This window comes from Pezoporus flaviventris, unplaced genomic scaffold, assembly GCF_033815535.1.
Source record: "Pezoporus flaviventris isolate CSIRO_AGI_PZ_B2104156 unplaced genomic scaffold, CSIRO_AGI_Pfla_v1 ptg000031l, whole genome shotgun sequence".
NCBI classification, from domain to species: domain Eukaryota; kingdom Metazoa; phylum Chordata; class Aves; order Psittaciformes; family Psittacidae; genus Pezoporus; species Pezoporus flaviventris.
The window spans coordinates 17,708,262-17,721,479 of NW_026892579.1; the positions used below are offsets into that span (position 1 = coordinate 17,708,262).

At 35.7% G+C, this 13,218-nt stretch overlaps 1 protein-coding gene across 3 annotated transcripts in view; it reads left to right on the top strand.

Annotated features, from left to right (window-relative positions):
* The window catches only part of RNGTT (RNA guanylyltransferase and 5'-phosphatase), a 190,679-nt gene that overhangs the window by 60,735 nt on the left and 116,726 nt on the right, over nucleotides 1-13,218 (top strand). For all 3 annotated transcript variants that reach the window (XM_061460307.1, XM_061460308.1, XM_061460306.1), the window contains one exon: nucleotides 9,587-9,751. In XM_061460307.1, the coding sequence (XP_061316291.1) occupies nucleotides 9,587-9,751 (165 nt within the window). The remainder of the gene's footprint in view (nucleotides 1-9,586; nucleotides 9,752-13,218) is intronic.

Sequence of the window (13,218 nt, forward strand, 5' to 3'; positions counted from 1 at the left end):
CCTTGTTTTGAGAGGCTTTTTCTTAGATCATATTCAATAGCTACATGGAAGATGCATAGACATTAAACTTTAGCAACTTTATTCTTCCTTAGTTAAGTAATAAAAAGTAACACTGGCATAATGTAGGAGCTAATTAATACATTCTTAGCAGAGATGCTGAAAATTAATAGTACTTTCCTTTTCGTTTCTAACCTTGGCCTTTAAATTTTTCAACTCTAGCCAAGTTTTCATGAGACCAGATTGCAGTGGTAAGAATAGACTGAATGCTTGAAGAATAATTATTTGAATGTTTAGGAAGGAGATAGAATTTTGATTAAATTTCCTAATACTCTGAGCATTAAATTAAGTCAAGATCAAGATTTCTTTGGTTGTCATTACACTTAACAGTGCTGTAGCTATTAGATAAAATTTGTCACGGTAAACAGATATGCTGGTCATAAATCCTGCCCACAGCAAATGTGCTTATTGAATTCATGCATGAAAAATTTTTGTTTTAAATCCCTGTAAAATATTACCGTGTCTGACTTTTCCATTACAAACCTCATTTTAAAGTGATGTAAAATGCACAGTACATGCTGTCTCTCATTTATTAGCCTATTAACCTTATCTTAAAAATGTACCGTGAAATTGTAAGGGCACAATTCAGAGATGCAGGTGTTTAATTACATCTTTTCTGTTTAAAAATGCACCTGACTGCCAGTCATTCTTCCACTCTTAATTTTGATTCTGAGGTTACTTCTCAAATGGTACCTCAAAATGCAGATTTAAAGTGCTTTCATTACTAATAGCACTCTGGAAAATGAGGATGCCATGCATGTGTGTATTCTTGCACCCTTTCTATTATTTGTTGTGGAGACATACCTAAGAAGCACCTAAATGTTTGTAACAGTGCTCTTACTGTGTGTTACGTTCTCAAAATCTGTTCATATCACTTAATTCTATCGGGACGTAGAGGTGTCAGGTAAACGAAATACAGAGCATCTACTCAGCTGTGTCTTGCTTTGTTTTCTGGTGTCACAGTTGGAAGAGATGCATTAAGATTGCTTTCTCTTCCTCCTCCTATTTTTATAATGCAGTTTATTGAGAGCAGAGGCAGGTTGGCCATGTGATGCATTCCAGTATTTTTTAGGCTATGAGAATTAAGGTAGCATTACAGAATAGGGAAGGCAATAAATGGAGGGCTAGGAGAGCTTGTAAGATGGAGAATCGGCACAGGAAGAGAGTGATGCTTCCGGAGCTTTTGGGTCTGTGGAGATGGTTGGACAGAAATGCATCTTAGTTAGTTTGCTTTTCAAAAGTCTTTCCCTTGTGTTTCCAAGTTAGATCCCCCTTTTCACAATCCAGGGGCACTATAGACAGTGAAGGTAATTTGTGTTCCACGTTTTCCAAGGTAAAGAATGCAAAACGAAATGCCACTTAAAAGCAAAAGGAATGTATTAAATTTTGAAATGTCTTGTTTTAGTTCCCAAAGGTGTTCCCATACCTTAACGTAAAGTGTGTCTCATGAGAACCTTTTGGATCGGCAGATTATCACTAGTCAGAGGAAGAGGCACAAAGTGTTGCTCCTGGGAAGATGGACAAAGGCGTGCAGTTCTCCAAGAGCAGCTCTAGAAGCTGCCATGATATTAAATCCGTTATATTTTTTTCAGGTGTTTTGGTTCTGTAGCTTGCTCTGATGTGGCACTTCTTCAGCGTACCATGAAACTTGCTACAAAAAGTACAAAGTGAGACCTGAAAGTTGAAGTTGCATCGTAAATGAAAGCAACTCTGAAATACTTCAAACCTTATTGAATTTAGAGAATAAAGTCCACAAACAATTTTGGTTTTGCTTGAAGAACTTTTCACAATATTTTCACTAAGCAGTTTTGTGCCTTAAACCCCTTCACTTCTTATTTGCAATATTTTTTTATCTTCTTGTGCTAGGAACATGATTAAACAGAAAAGCTGTCTCCTTGAGCTTGCAGTTTATAACAGTCATTCCCATACGAACTGCCAAGTGGACTTAAACCCACCTTCTGTCTCAGACAAATACTTGGATGTCTCAAGAATCTGGCAGTAATCACAGCTGAAGTGGAAAGTGTGAAAAACTTTACAGTGGCGCATGATTTCCTGTTGCATTATCATGTCCAATTTCCTAAGTATTGGGAATGAAGGAATGAAGTCTAACATGAGGCTTTTTTTTTCTTCTGCGTATTTCAAACAGGAAAAACCTACAGAGGATATGAAACAGAGGGTGCTTGGGGGGGATATCATATGGGAGCAGTGGGAGTGTGTTCAAATGTTTTATTTCCCTAACTTAGTTTTAATTCCTCCTTTTCTACAATTATTCTGTAATATTTCATATTTTGAGCTTTCTCCCTGTCTGTTGCCTTCCCATCTTTTTCCTGTTTCTAGGGGAAAAGAGCTAAAGAAAAAAAAAAATGGTCAAAGTTAATGAGAAGGAAGTACCAGATCTAAAATAATTACACAATTCAGGATAGCTTTATAGGATAGGAGACAATTCAGTATAGAAGAAAGCAGGACCTCTTTAATATGTTCTTTTCCATGGCTAATGTGTTTGAATAACCTGAGTGACTGTTACGTTCCTGGAAAGAATGTGAAGGCCATATTTTCAGCCTTTTTTAGAATATTTCTCTTTTTTAAAAAAGAAATATTAAGAAATATGCTTTTTTTTTCCTCTTGACATGAATATAAGATTAATAACTATTTCTTACTCATAAGCTAACCATGCACACAGTGAACTAGATAAAGACAGATTGAGTACTGAAGTTATAGATATTTTAGAAGTCTTCAGGATGATGATAACACCGATTACAAGCACTCAATTTCTAGTTCCATGATGGCTTAGAAACAGTAGGTGCTTACTTACCTAAGGTAGTGTTTGTGAATCAGTGCTGGTTGTTACTACTTCTTTTTTTTTTTTTTTCCCCTCTTTTCTAGTTTTTAGGAATCTTGATACTTGCTGTACTAGGACAGTCTTATTTTAAATACTGTGAAGTGATTTATATTCTAAAAAAATCACTGCCATAATCTTTTCAAGTATAAAATGCCCTGAATAATATCTTTACAATGGAGGAATTTTCCTACGGTTCTTTTCTTCATTGGAGTGATAATTATTTGTCATAAAGACAGCTGTGTAAATAGCCATTCTTATGAAGAGTCGCTGTGTATGGCTGGTAGAAAGGAAAAGAGTATGAGGAGAGTAGAAGCAGAAAGAGAAAATACTGACTGGATTATTTAGTATCTGATGCAGTTAAAGTAAGGATGCCTCCATACTATGTGCAACAACAGCACTAGGAAAAATAATCCAAAAAACCATCAGTAGTAAAGCCTTGTGTTTGATATGACTGCAGGTTGCCTAAATTGAGTGCTAAATAAATTATTTATTTTTATATTTCACTGGGAGAACCATGTGCAGTTATTTTGTGTGTAAATATCTGACGATGATGATGATGGCAAAACTAGTTTATAGTTATGGTTTATTAGAATTATGACTTTTACTTCTGTAATTGAAATGGGAAGTTCATCTACTCCTCAGATTACTTGAGGAGAAGTAGCCAGTCTAGACAGAACATCATTCCTTTTGGTTTTAATCTTTTCCATCCCAGTAAAATCCCCTCACTGAGTTCTGTTTTTGAGGGCTCAGAAGGATTTACAGGGATTATAAAGATCCTCAATGAAGCCACTGCACATGTAATCAAACAATTAATTGGACTGAGTTGTCTGTGCCCCCAGAATAGCAGCTACTAAGCTGCTGATGCCTAACTGGAGCTTTGTTTGCTAAAGAGAGGGTTTAGGTGCTCATCCAGGATAGATGGCTGTTTCCATAAGTCTGCCTCTTTATTATACAGAGTTAATGGTGAGAATTTCTATTCTGTTTTGAGCAATCCAAGGAGAAGAGCAAGGAAAGGAGCAATGTTTGTAGTGCAATCTACTTTTTATGTTTTGATCTTATCTGTTTAGTCACAGTTTTGACAGTCTGCTGTTTCGTTCAAGATATGTTTGCTAATAAAATAAAAAGTGTGGAGCTATATTTGTGTGTTCTGTTAGGCCTTGATGTTTATGCATGGGCTACAAACTTCTTTCCTTTGATTCATACATATTTGAATTTATTTTCAGTTATTTTATTATTTTTTTTTTTAAGGGAAAGACAAATAATTTAATACCTGTCTTAAGCAATCGTTTTAATAGGTCTGATTCCCCAAACCATTTTCCTTCTGTGGTAAATCAAAGTGATATTCCATTGTATAAGCTGACAACATATAAATAGTAATTATATTCCTCCTGCACATTGGTTGTATTGCTACAACTGAAACAGTATTTCACATGCTGTACCTCTTTGATGCCAGGATGAATTTTAGAAATAACTTTGAAACTGCTAAATTACTTGCCATTGCAGTATCTGTTTTGAATATTTGAGTGAAAAAATTTAGAAAACCCCACCAAATTTTAGAAAATATTTTCAGATTATGATAGTTGTCTTGACTTTTGCCTTTTAGAAATCAAAAACATGAGTCAATTCTACAAAAGTGTTTCATTTCTCCAACGCTTTACACTTAATCCTGTTTTAAAAATAAAACTTAATTGGAAATAAAAAAAACCCCACCTTTAAGGTAATTGAATATAGAAATAATCTTATTTGGAGGATGGAACAGCACCTTCACATTGTTTTTACATAAAGCCACGTGTATCAAAAGTAGCATCTATAAAACTACGGTCAGAAGAAATACATGCCAGACCATTAATATAAAATGCAAAATATTAGAAGGCATGGTCTTCAGAAGATGGGAGAGCTAATAATGGGCTTTTGTTCGAGATGCAGATGTCAGCTGTGGGTGCCTTGAATTGTCAATAATAATATTAAACACAGGGTAGAATATCAGCCTGAGCTTATTCTTTATTCTTCTCTCAAAATCATTAAAGCGAAGACAGTTGTGACATATGTTCCACTATGGCTCAATAAGTGAAGGCGTGTGTGGAACGTATATCTGTGTATGTGCTGAATTATTCATGTCTATAGTACTGCTCTGGGGGAGCAAATGAAGCGCGCTTTGCTGGCAGGTAGGCTTTGAACCATATCTCATGAAGGAAGAGCGTAAATATTCTCTGTTTATCCCAGACCAAGCTAGTTATCAGCTGTGTACACAGGCTCAGGTATTTTTTTCCTTTTTACTGTAGATGCATTGGGAAAAAGCTAGATAAATATCAGATTCTTATAGAAAGTACTTTTATGGGATTTAGCACCGCATACCACATTTTGTTATCTGTACTGCATCCATCTAGGTAAAGGACTTGCTATGTAATGCTCACAGAATTTACTGAGCTGTAGCCACAGGGTCCAGCCTTAGAGGCAAGGAAAGGAAGACGTAAACCTTGAGGGTGATGGTAGCTCTTTGGGGTACCTTTCTCCAAGCAGAGAGAGAAGGGACTGGGGCAGGTTGTGCAGCAGAAATCGTGTTGTCCTCTTACACCTGTGTTGGCAATTCCTGACATTTTCCTATATTTAATGACCTGGGATTTGAGTTGCTCACTAGCCCTTGTAGCCATATCAGCTTGAGGTTGTGACTTGAAGGTCTCTCTGAACCAGGTGGAGAGCAGGACGCATGGCAGGAGAACAGCCTGATTCTTGACCAAAATCAGGCTCCTGGCACCCATCTGGAGGAGTTTTATTGGGACTGTGACTTTTGGTGGGTTGTTGGCTTTTTTTCCTTTTATTTGTTTGTTTGATTGGGTTTTTTTGGGGGGGTGGTGGTGGTAGTTGTTTTGTATGGTTGGTTGGTTTGTTTTTCTTTAGCTTCTTTCAGCAAAAAAATTTCCTTTCCCTACCCTCTCAATACAATGGATATTAAATGAGCTGCTGGCCTGTTTTTTAGTAGTTCTAACCATGTATTTCTTTTGGTGATACACTAGGTTCTTATGTGATTTATTCATATGGGTTCTGTTGAGAAGTTAACTTGGAATAATGTAAGCTTAAATTTAGAACTGTTCAGTCCAGGGTAAATTTCAAAGCTCAGTAGAAATCTCATTTCATGTTTGAGCGTGTATGGAGGTTTGTGTCTAAAATCTAAGTAATATTTTCAAGCATCACATATAGTGTAAGCCCACTTCATGCTGTGACCTCTTAGTACTATGCACCAAGTTTCAACAGGTGAAAAGAATTCAGTTGCTTGAGGTGTTGATTCAACAGATGACTTCTCTTGAAGCTTGTCTAAATGATATTTTGCTTTAGGATACATTTTAATTACAGTGAGGGGGAAGTGTTAACTTTCTAACATAGATAGGAAACACATGCTACTTGTTAGTTTTGTTTTACCCTTTGCTAACAAACTAATTTTAGGTTAAAAACGTCTAGAACAGGAATTATCATGTAATAGACTCCAGTAACTGCTATTAGGAAGTGGTGACCCTGATCCTTCTGAGACAAGTGAATATTTATATACCGAAAGAAAATCTCAAACATCTGAATGCTTAAATTAAGAAAACAACAATGTTGTATACAAATGTAGTAGTATTTGATGTCTGGGTTTAGATTATACATGCATCAAAGTCTTGGTTTTGGACAACTTTTAAGTGAATGTGTGCTTTATATACTAAATAATCCTGGTTTTGTCAAGGTCGGCAAATTATTTATTGCAGCCTACACTGCCCTCGTACTTACTTGCTAAAAGCTGGGATTTTACCTCTCGAAGGTTTTTGATCTGTCTGGGGTAAAATAAATTGTATATTAGCAACATTTTTTGTAATTATGGCAAGTGTCTAGTAACAAAGAAGAAGCCCTCCTCCTCCACTATTGCTTTTGTTCAGTATGTCCTTGATTTAAATTCAATGTTATGTTAATTTTCTTATTGCCAATGTCCTGTGATTTTGTGAGTGAAATACTACTTCTTGGTTTACTTGGCTGAGGAAGGAGTTGCTTGGCAGCATTGTCTGTGTTTTCTCATCTCATATAATCTTATGTCAACCTACCTCTGACCTTTATATGATGGAACTTAGTGGTAATACACCCTTCTGCTTAACAAGCTTTGAAATAAAAATATATGATTGGCAGAGCTGCAGGAAATAATTAGTTCCACATAGATGGGAAAAGTGAAAGGATTACTTGGAGGAAAAGAAAGTCATTCAGCCAGTTTATGGTGCATATGAAGTCGTCTCAGCTTTTAATTTAACTGTTAAGGAGTTGAAATAAATTTAAGTCACTATACAAAAGCATTTTTGAATGCACCACTGTAAAGAAGCTCTCTAAATAATTTTACTGCTTATTGGAAGCTCAGATATTTGAAACATTAATTAGTTCATTTGCTCTTTCAGGCCCACTCATAAAATGTGGCTGAGTGGAAAAGCTGCTGTATAGAAGAGAGCATGTGCACTAGATCTTGCTGAAACATACCTAGAAAACAGTTCATGGTGTTCTTTGAAATCCTAAAAAAATATGTATACACATTTCTCAGGAGAGAATTCTTCAATCAATTCTTCAATCAGTTGTTACAAAGGTCAAGATGTGTTTTCAGTGTTCAGATAAATCAGGAGAAGCTCAGTCACTGCATAGATGAGTTCTCAAGTATGCTATACTTGGGGGAAGAAAGAAAGCAAGCACGCTTCTCCAAAAGTTTGTCTGTGGCACTTAAAAATCTGTAGATTGTACAGCTGTGTTCTGCAACAAATGCATAAAGAGGGAGCCACTCTTCTGATCCTTGGATTTTTCCATACTCTAATTTGTCATTCTTTTGAATGACTCTTTACTAGTAACACCTTCATCTATGAAAGGAAGGCAATGCTGAAGGCAAAGTTAACAATCAGAGAGGCTCTCTTCTTTTTCTCAAGCATGGATCAATGATTAGAGATTAGGAGACATTTCATCAAAGTTGCTGGCTTTGTGCAGGATGTGCTTTCCCCCCCACCCAGGTGATGGTGGCTGTGCTGCTCCTCCTTGTATAGATTCAGGCAGAGTCCTGAAGGAAAGTGGTTGTGAATTACATGTGATATGGGAGCAACGCATAGTTCTTAAAGCTGTTGCAATGAGCAATTGAGGACTATTGATAGAGTTCTAGTAAGGATCTAGTGCTGGGAAAGAAATGTCAGAGAAACTTAATGCCCCTTTTGGGAGTATGAAATGCAGAAGATTCTGGTGAAAGCCAGGATGAATTTGGAAAGAACTTGATTAAACTCATGTTGGTCTAAAATTGGCATTCCATTTTTCTCCTAATTTAGAGATCTGTTCAGATACTACTCATTCTATCTCTGTCTGTGCCTCATCAGAATGTAATTTTGCCATTTATTTCCTTTGCATTCGAAAGAATGCAAAGATTGTCCAGTTCTGATTCTGTTCAGTGCACATTAGAGTGAGGCTTTTTTTTCCTTTTGGATTTTTACATTTCTCTTCCAGCTGTGTTTAGTACAGGAGATATGGGGTTCCTGGTTCTCTTGCTCATCTGTGCTGCTGCCATTGATGATTCGAGTCCCATGTCTTCCCAGTTTTTTGTGCTCACTGCTTTCAACTTCGGAAAAATGTTGGTTTTGTAAGCCAAGTCTCTGTGGGCTTATTCTCTGTGGACCATGAAAGGGATTTTTTTTTTTTTTTTTTTAAGGATTAGTTGTTGTATGAATGGGGTGGCAAAATGAGGGGTCATCTCATGTAAATAGCTGTCAGTGTTGTTTTGTACTTGTAACAATGCCGATCTGAGTTTTGTGCCTCATTGCCATGCAAATAGCATGTCTGACTGAAACTAACCTTAGAATCTGTAAGTTGTCTGTTGCTTATGTTCTCTTGGTGATATCCACAGTGTGTTCTCTTCATTATCTGATGCTCAAAAATATCATAAACTTGGTTATGAGCAATTATTAATCTGAGAAATGCATATTTGGAACGCTCGTACCGATCTGGTGCAATGCACCAAATGCATAAAGAGCAGTGTAAATCTACTGCTATATTTCAGATCTTGAAAGGTCAGATTGTGCTACAGAGACTTAGAGAAGGGCTTTCACTACCTCGATCACCTGTGTGATGTGACTGAGTCACCATATATCTTGCAGGGATTTGCAGGCACTGTTTATTGGCACATTTGCCAAATGCAGCTATATTTTTCTCTTTTCTATGACAGAAAAGTGAACATTTGCATAATTAATGTTTCTTTCAAGGCATCAATATAGTACATTTAAAGCAATGAGTTTCCTTAACTCTGTAAATCCCATTGTTGTGTTGTTATTAAGAGTAACAAATTAAGCTAAATGACTTCAGAGGAAAACTGTGTGGTAAAGTATCTAGCTGTTATTTCAAAAGCTGTAATTAGGGTATATTTAAATTATTTTTCTTAACTTTAAAAGTATTTAGGTATTTAACTAGCATATGCTTGAATACATTTTATAGGTTCTTATCTTTCTACAAACTTTGATTTGATTAAACCTCTTACAGTCTAAGACAAATGATTAAAAACCAAGTGTCTGACAAAAAAAGCTAGTGATTTGATAGTATTTTTATCTGTATGCTTCTTAATACTGTGTAAGGAAAACTTGGTCTGTGTAAATAATTTGATGTTTGGTTTTAATACTGGTTTTGTTTGTTTGTTGTTTTTTTTTTTTAATTTGGCAGGGACAGCCTGTTGGGGACTGTGATTTTAATGTTCGACTTGCGTGTATAGAGAAAGAAATTATATTTCCACGACATGAAAAGATGAAAAATGGTCTTATTGACAAAGCACAGGAACCATTCAGTGTTCGAAATAAACCATTTTTCGACATCTACGCTTCAAGAAAGGTAAGCTTGATTTCAGTTGTTTACGTTGTGGTGCTGAAGCAAAGCAATGTTGGGTATAGGTTTTTCCTCAGCTTTTTTAACTTCCAGTGAGTTCCTCTACTAACCAAGTGTTCAGGAATGCCTGGGGGACGATTGGCAGTTTGGGATACTCTTAAAAGTGGTTTTAGGCTACCTTTTTCTTTTGAATTACTCTTTTCCCATATTTAAAACCTGTACTTTGTCAAAATATAATTCTTTAGTTTTGCAATGTTGAATGATTTTATAAAAATTAATAACTTTAGCTTTGAAATATCTCTGAGCCCAAGGGAATGTCTGGGAGCTATGTTGTTTATGCTATCCTCCTTCATAGGTAAGAATATAATGTTCTTTTTACTTCCAGTTCCCATTTGGCCATAGTATAAGAATCATGAATTGTGCTTGAACTCCCACTTCTTGTTCAGCTGTGATTACTAAAGCCCATTCTAGTTGATGTCTCCACATTTTACTTATTACAATACTGCCCTAGGTCTTCTGAAGTAATGCTTATGACTTGCAAATATATATATGAGTTCCTATCTTTCATTGTGCACTCTTTTCTTCAGTATAGACATATTATAACATTCTGTAAAAAACTTTCTTCTGTGAATTAAATGGCTCCTAGATAACACTTCCTTCTAGAGGAAGCCATTTTTCTCAGCACTGCTGTTAAAAGTAGTCCCATATCTCACCAACACAGAGCAATAAGCATCAAATTGTTGGCTTCCATTTGCTTTTGTCATTTCCTTGATCCTGTATCAGGTAGTGAATCTCACCCCAAGAAGAGAGAGCAGTAATGGTATTTTGGCTAACCAAGAGTAGCTGAAAGGTAAAGAGATAAGGCATCACCTGGACTACCTGGCAGAGTGTAGCTGTTTTGGGGAAGTTTAAGTTGCAAGCAATTCTGTGAGAAGTTTGTGTAGATAAAGCACTAGAAATATTTTGATTGCTCCTTTGTATTTCTGTTGTTGCATTATTGCATTGTCTGTTTAAGACCAACATCATAAATTTAATTTATTGGGGGGTGAGGGAGAAAGGCTGTTGGTCTAGGGCACATAATTTTGAACTTGAAATTAAAGGAAACTGGAACAAAAGGAACACGTCTTAAGATTGGTTTCTTACATAAGTGTATGGTTTCTTGAAGCATTCAGATGTTCCAGGCTATTTAACCTCACTTAAAAATCATAGGGAGAGCATGGTTGGAAGTATTCATAGAAAAATTTCTAGGTAAAACATATCTGGAAGCAAATCTCATGCTAGTTAAATCTAGTTGCCAGCACATGACTATTGAAATGGTCCTCTGCTTCCCAAAACCTAGGAAATTAAAATTATGCTCAATGATTTTCTTTTTTTTGTGTAAAGGAGATTTCTGAATTTTCCATGTGCATCCCAGTGTATTGGATTTTAAGAGTTCTGACTTCTGTACTTCAGCAGTGAAATGTGTGCAATTTACTGGTCTTTCTGCCTTTCTCAAAACTCTGAACATAAACTCTGTAAGACATTGACTATCTTATTGCGCAGCAGTAAAGCATCAAGTATGTTGTTGAAGGGAAAAAATATACATGGCTAGGATGTGATTCATAATGGAGTTATTAGTGTCAAAAGCAGTTATACTTGGGCAATTTTTTCTTTTATTTTGTCCATATCTTTGCCACCAGTTTTGATTAACTTGTGAATTATGGAATGAAGTGGTTATCTGGCCAATTTTCCTCATTCTTGTGAAGGATATTCCTGTATGCAGCTGTTGGAGATTAACACAGAAAGCAGGAGAGGTAGAGTTACTGGCAATGCAGAACAAATACTCAGTGCTATTTTTCTTATAGTTTAATAATTGCAAACATTTATGATTTGTCTATTCTGTGCATATATTAGATCAATTTGAGTAAGAAAATAAAGCAAGTAAGAGTAATATCCTGGGTTTTATCAAACTGTAAGTTTTAAGAGATGGGTTTGTTTTTTTTTTTCAGTTAACTTTTCCTCTAGTTACAGCAAATAAAATTCCATGGCTGGTTTGCCCTCCAGTTAAATAGCACATTTTCTTTCTCTGAGGGTTCTCTTTTCGTCTGAGAGTTTTGCTGCTTTTTTTACAAGCAATGAATATACCCTTGGAACAGATACAATGGTGACTTCTGCAGGTTTAGAGAACAAACATCTTTGAGTTAAATGTATCTATATATTTTTAATTTATTGTGGTATTTGGGTTTAGTGTGGGGGTTTTGATGGTTTTGGTGGTGTTTTTTTTTTTGTTCTTTTAATTTGCTTTATTTAGGTAGTTTTATTGTTTTTGTGTTTTTAAGTGGCAGTCAGGGCAGGCTAAAACTTTCTACATTTTGAGTTTGAAATAACCTTAGGTTTTAAAATTATTTTTTCTACAGTGTATGTTGTAGGTTTTAAACAATCCTTGTTCTCAGTTAAAGTCAGTCATTTAGTTCATTATGCTACTGTTGTAACAGAGAACTTCTTATGAGGCTTTAAAACTGATCATTGTTTTCAATAAGTAAGAAGTTTTATGTCTGTTTTTAAGAATTGTTTGTATGGTCTATGAAAAGTGTGAGGAGCTTTAGGTAGTACTACCAGTGCTGATGTGGAGTTTTACCAAAGACAATATTGGCAAACATTCAAGGGAAATCTTTATAGATTCAAAATATTTCAAATCTGTATCTGCTCAAAAGAATTGTATATATAAAAGTATATTCTCAAAAGAATCATATGTTGACTAAGAATTATTGTTGCTCTTGTTTACTTCAGAAATACTTTTTTTTTGTTTCACTACCTCTTATTACTTCAGAGAACTGCATGAGTGTGGTTCCTGTAACACTTGCTTAGGATAATGAAACAGGGATTACCTCTTAATATTCATCACAACTTTGTGAACAGAACTTTTCATTATATGTGGTCAGAATAGGCTATTATTTTAAATCATTGTCCTATTCTAAAAGATGACTATTTAAGAATAGTATTGCTTTGCCCAAAAGATGTTTCCCTATGTTTATTCAGTCATCTCTGCAACTATAGCAACAAATGTACTCATAGCGATGAATACCTCATTAGTATAGTTGAAAGAGCAAGCTGGGTTTCTTTTGCATCGATTGCAAATGTCTTGACAGGGTTTACCAACTCTGTACAGCATAGCAAGTTCTACACAGAGACAAGGAATTCCTTCTAGCTTCTAAGTCTGCTTATATTCATATTGACTCAGCATATCCATTAATCACCAGATCTGGTGGCAGCTGAATTGATGCTGAAGGATTGGCAAATAGGACCTGATTAAATAGATTTTTTTCTTATGTTTAATTAGCCATTTTTCTTGTACTTCTCCAAGAACAGTGGGATCCTTTCATCTTTAGAAAGGATCTGACAGGATCCTTCCTTTCTTGACCAGAAGTCCTTAAAGATTTACATCCTTGAGTACTCTCAGAAAAGCTCTGAGTTTTCCTAAGCATGGGTTTCTC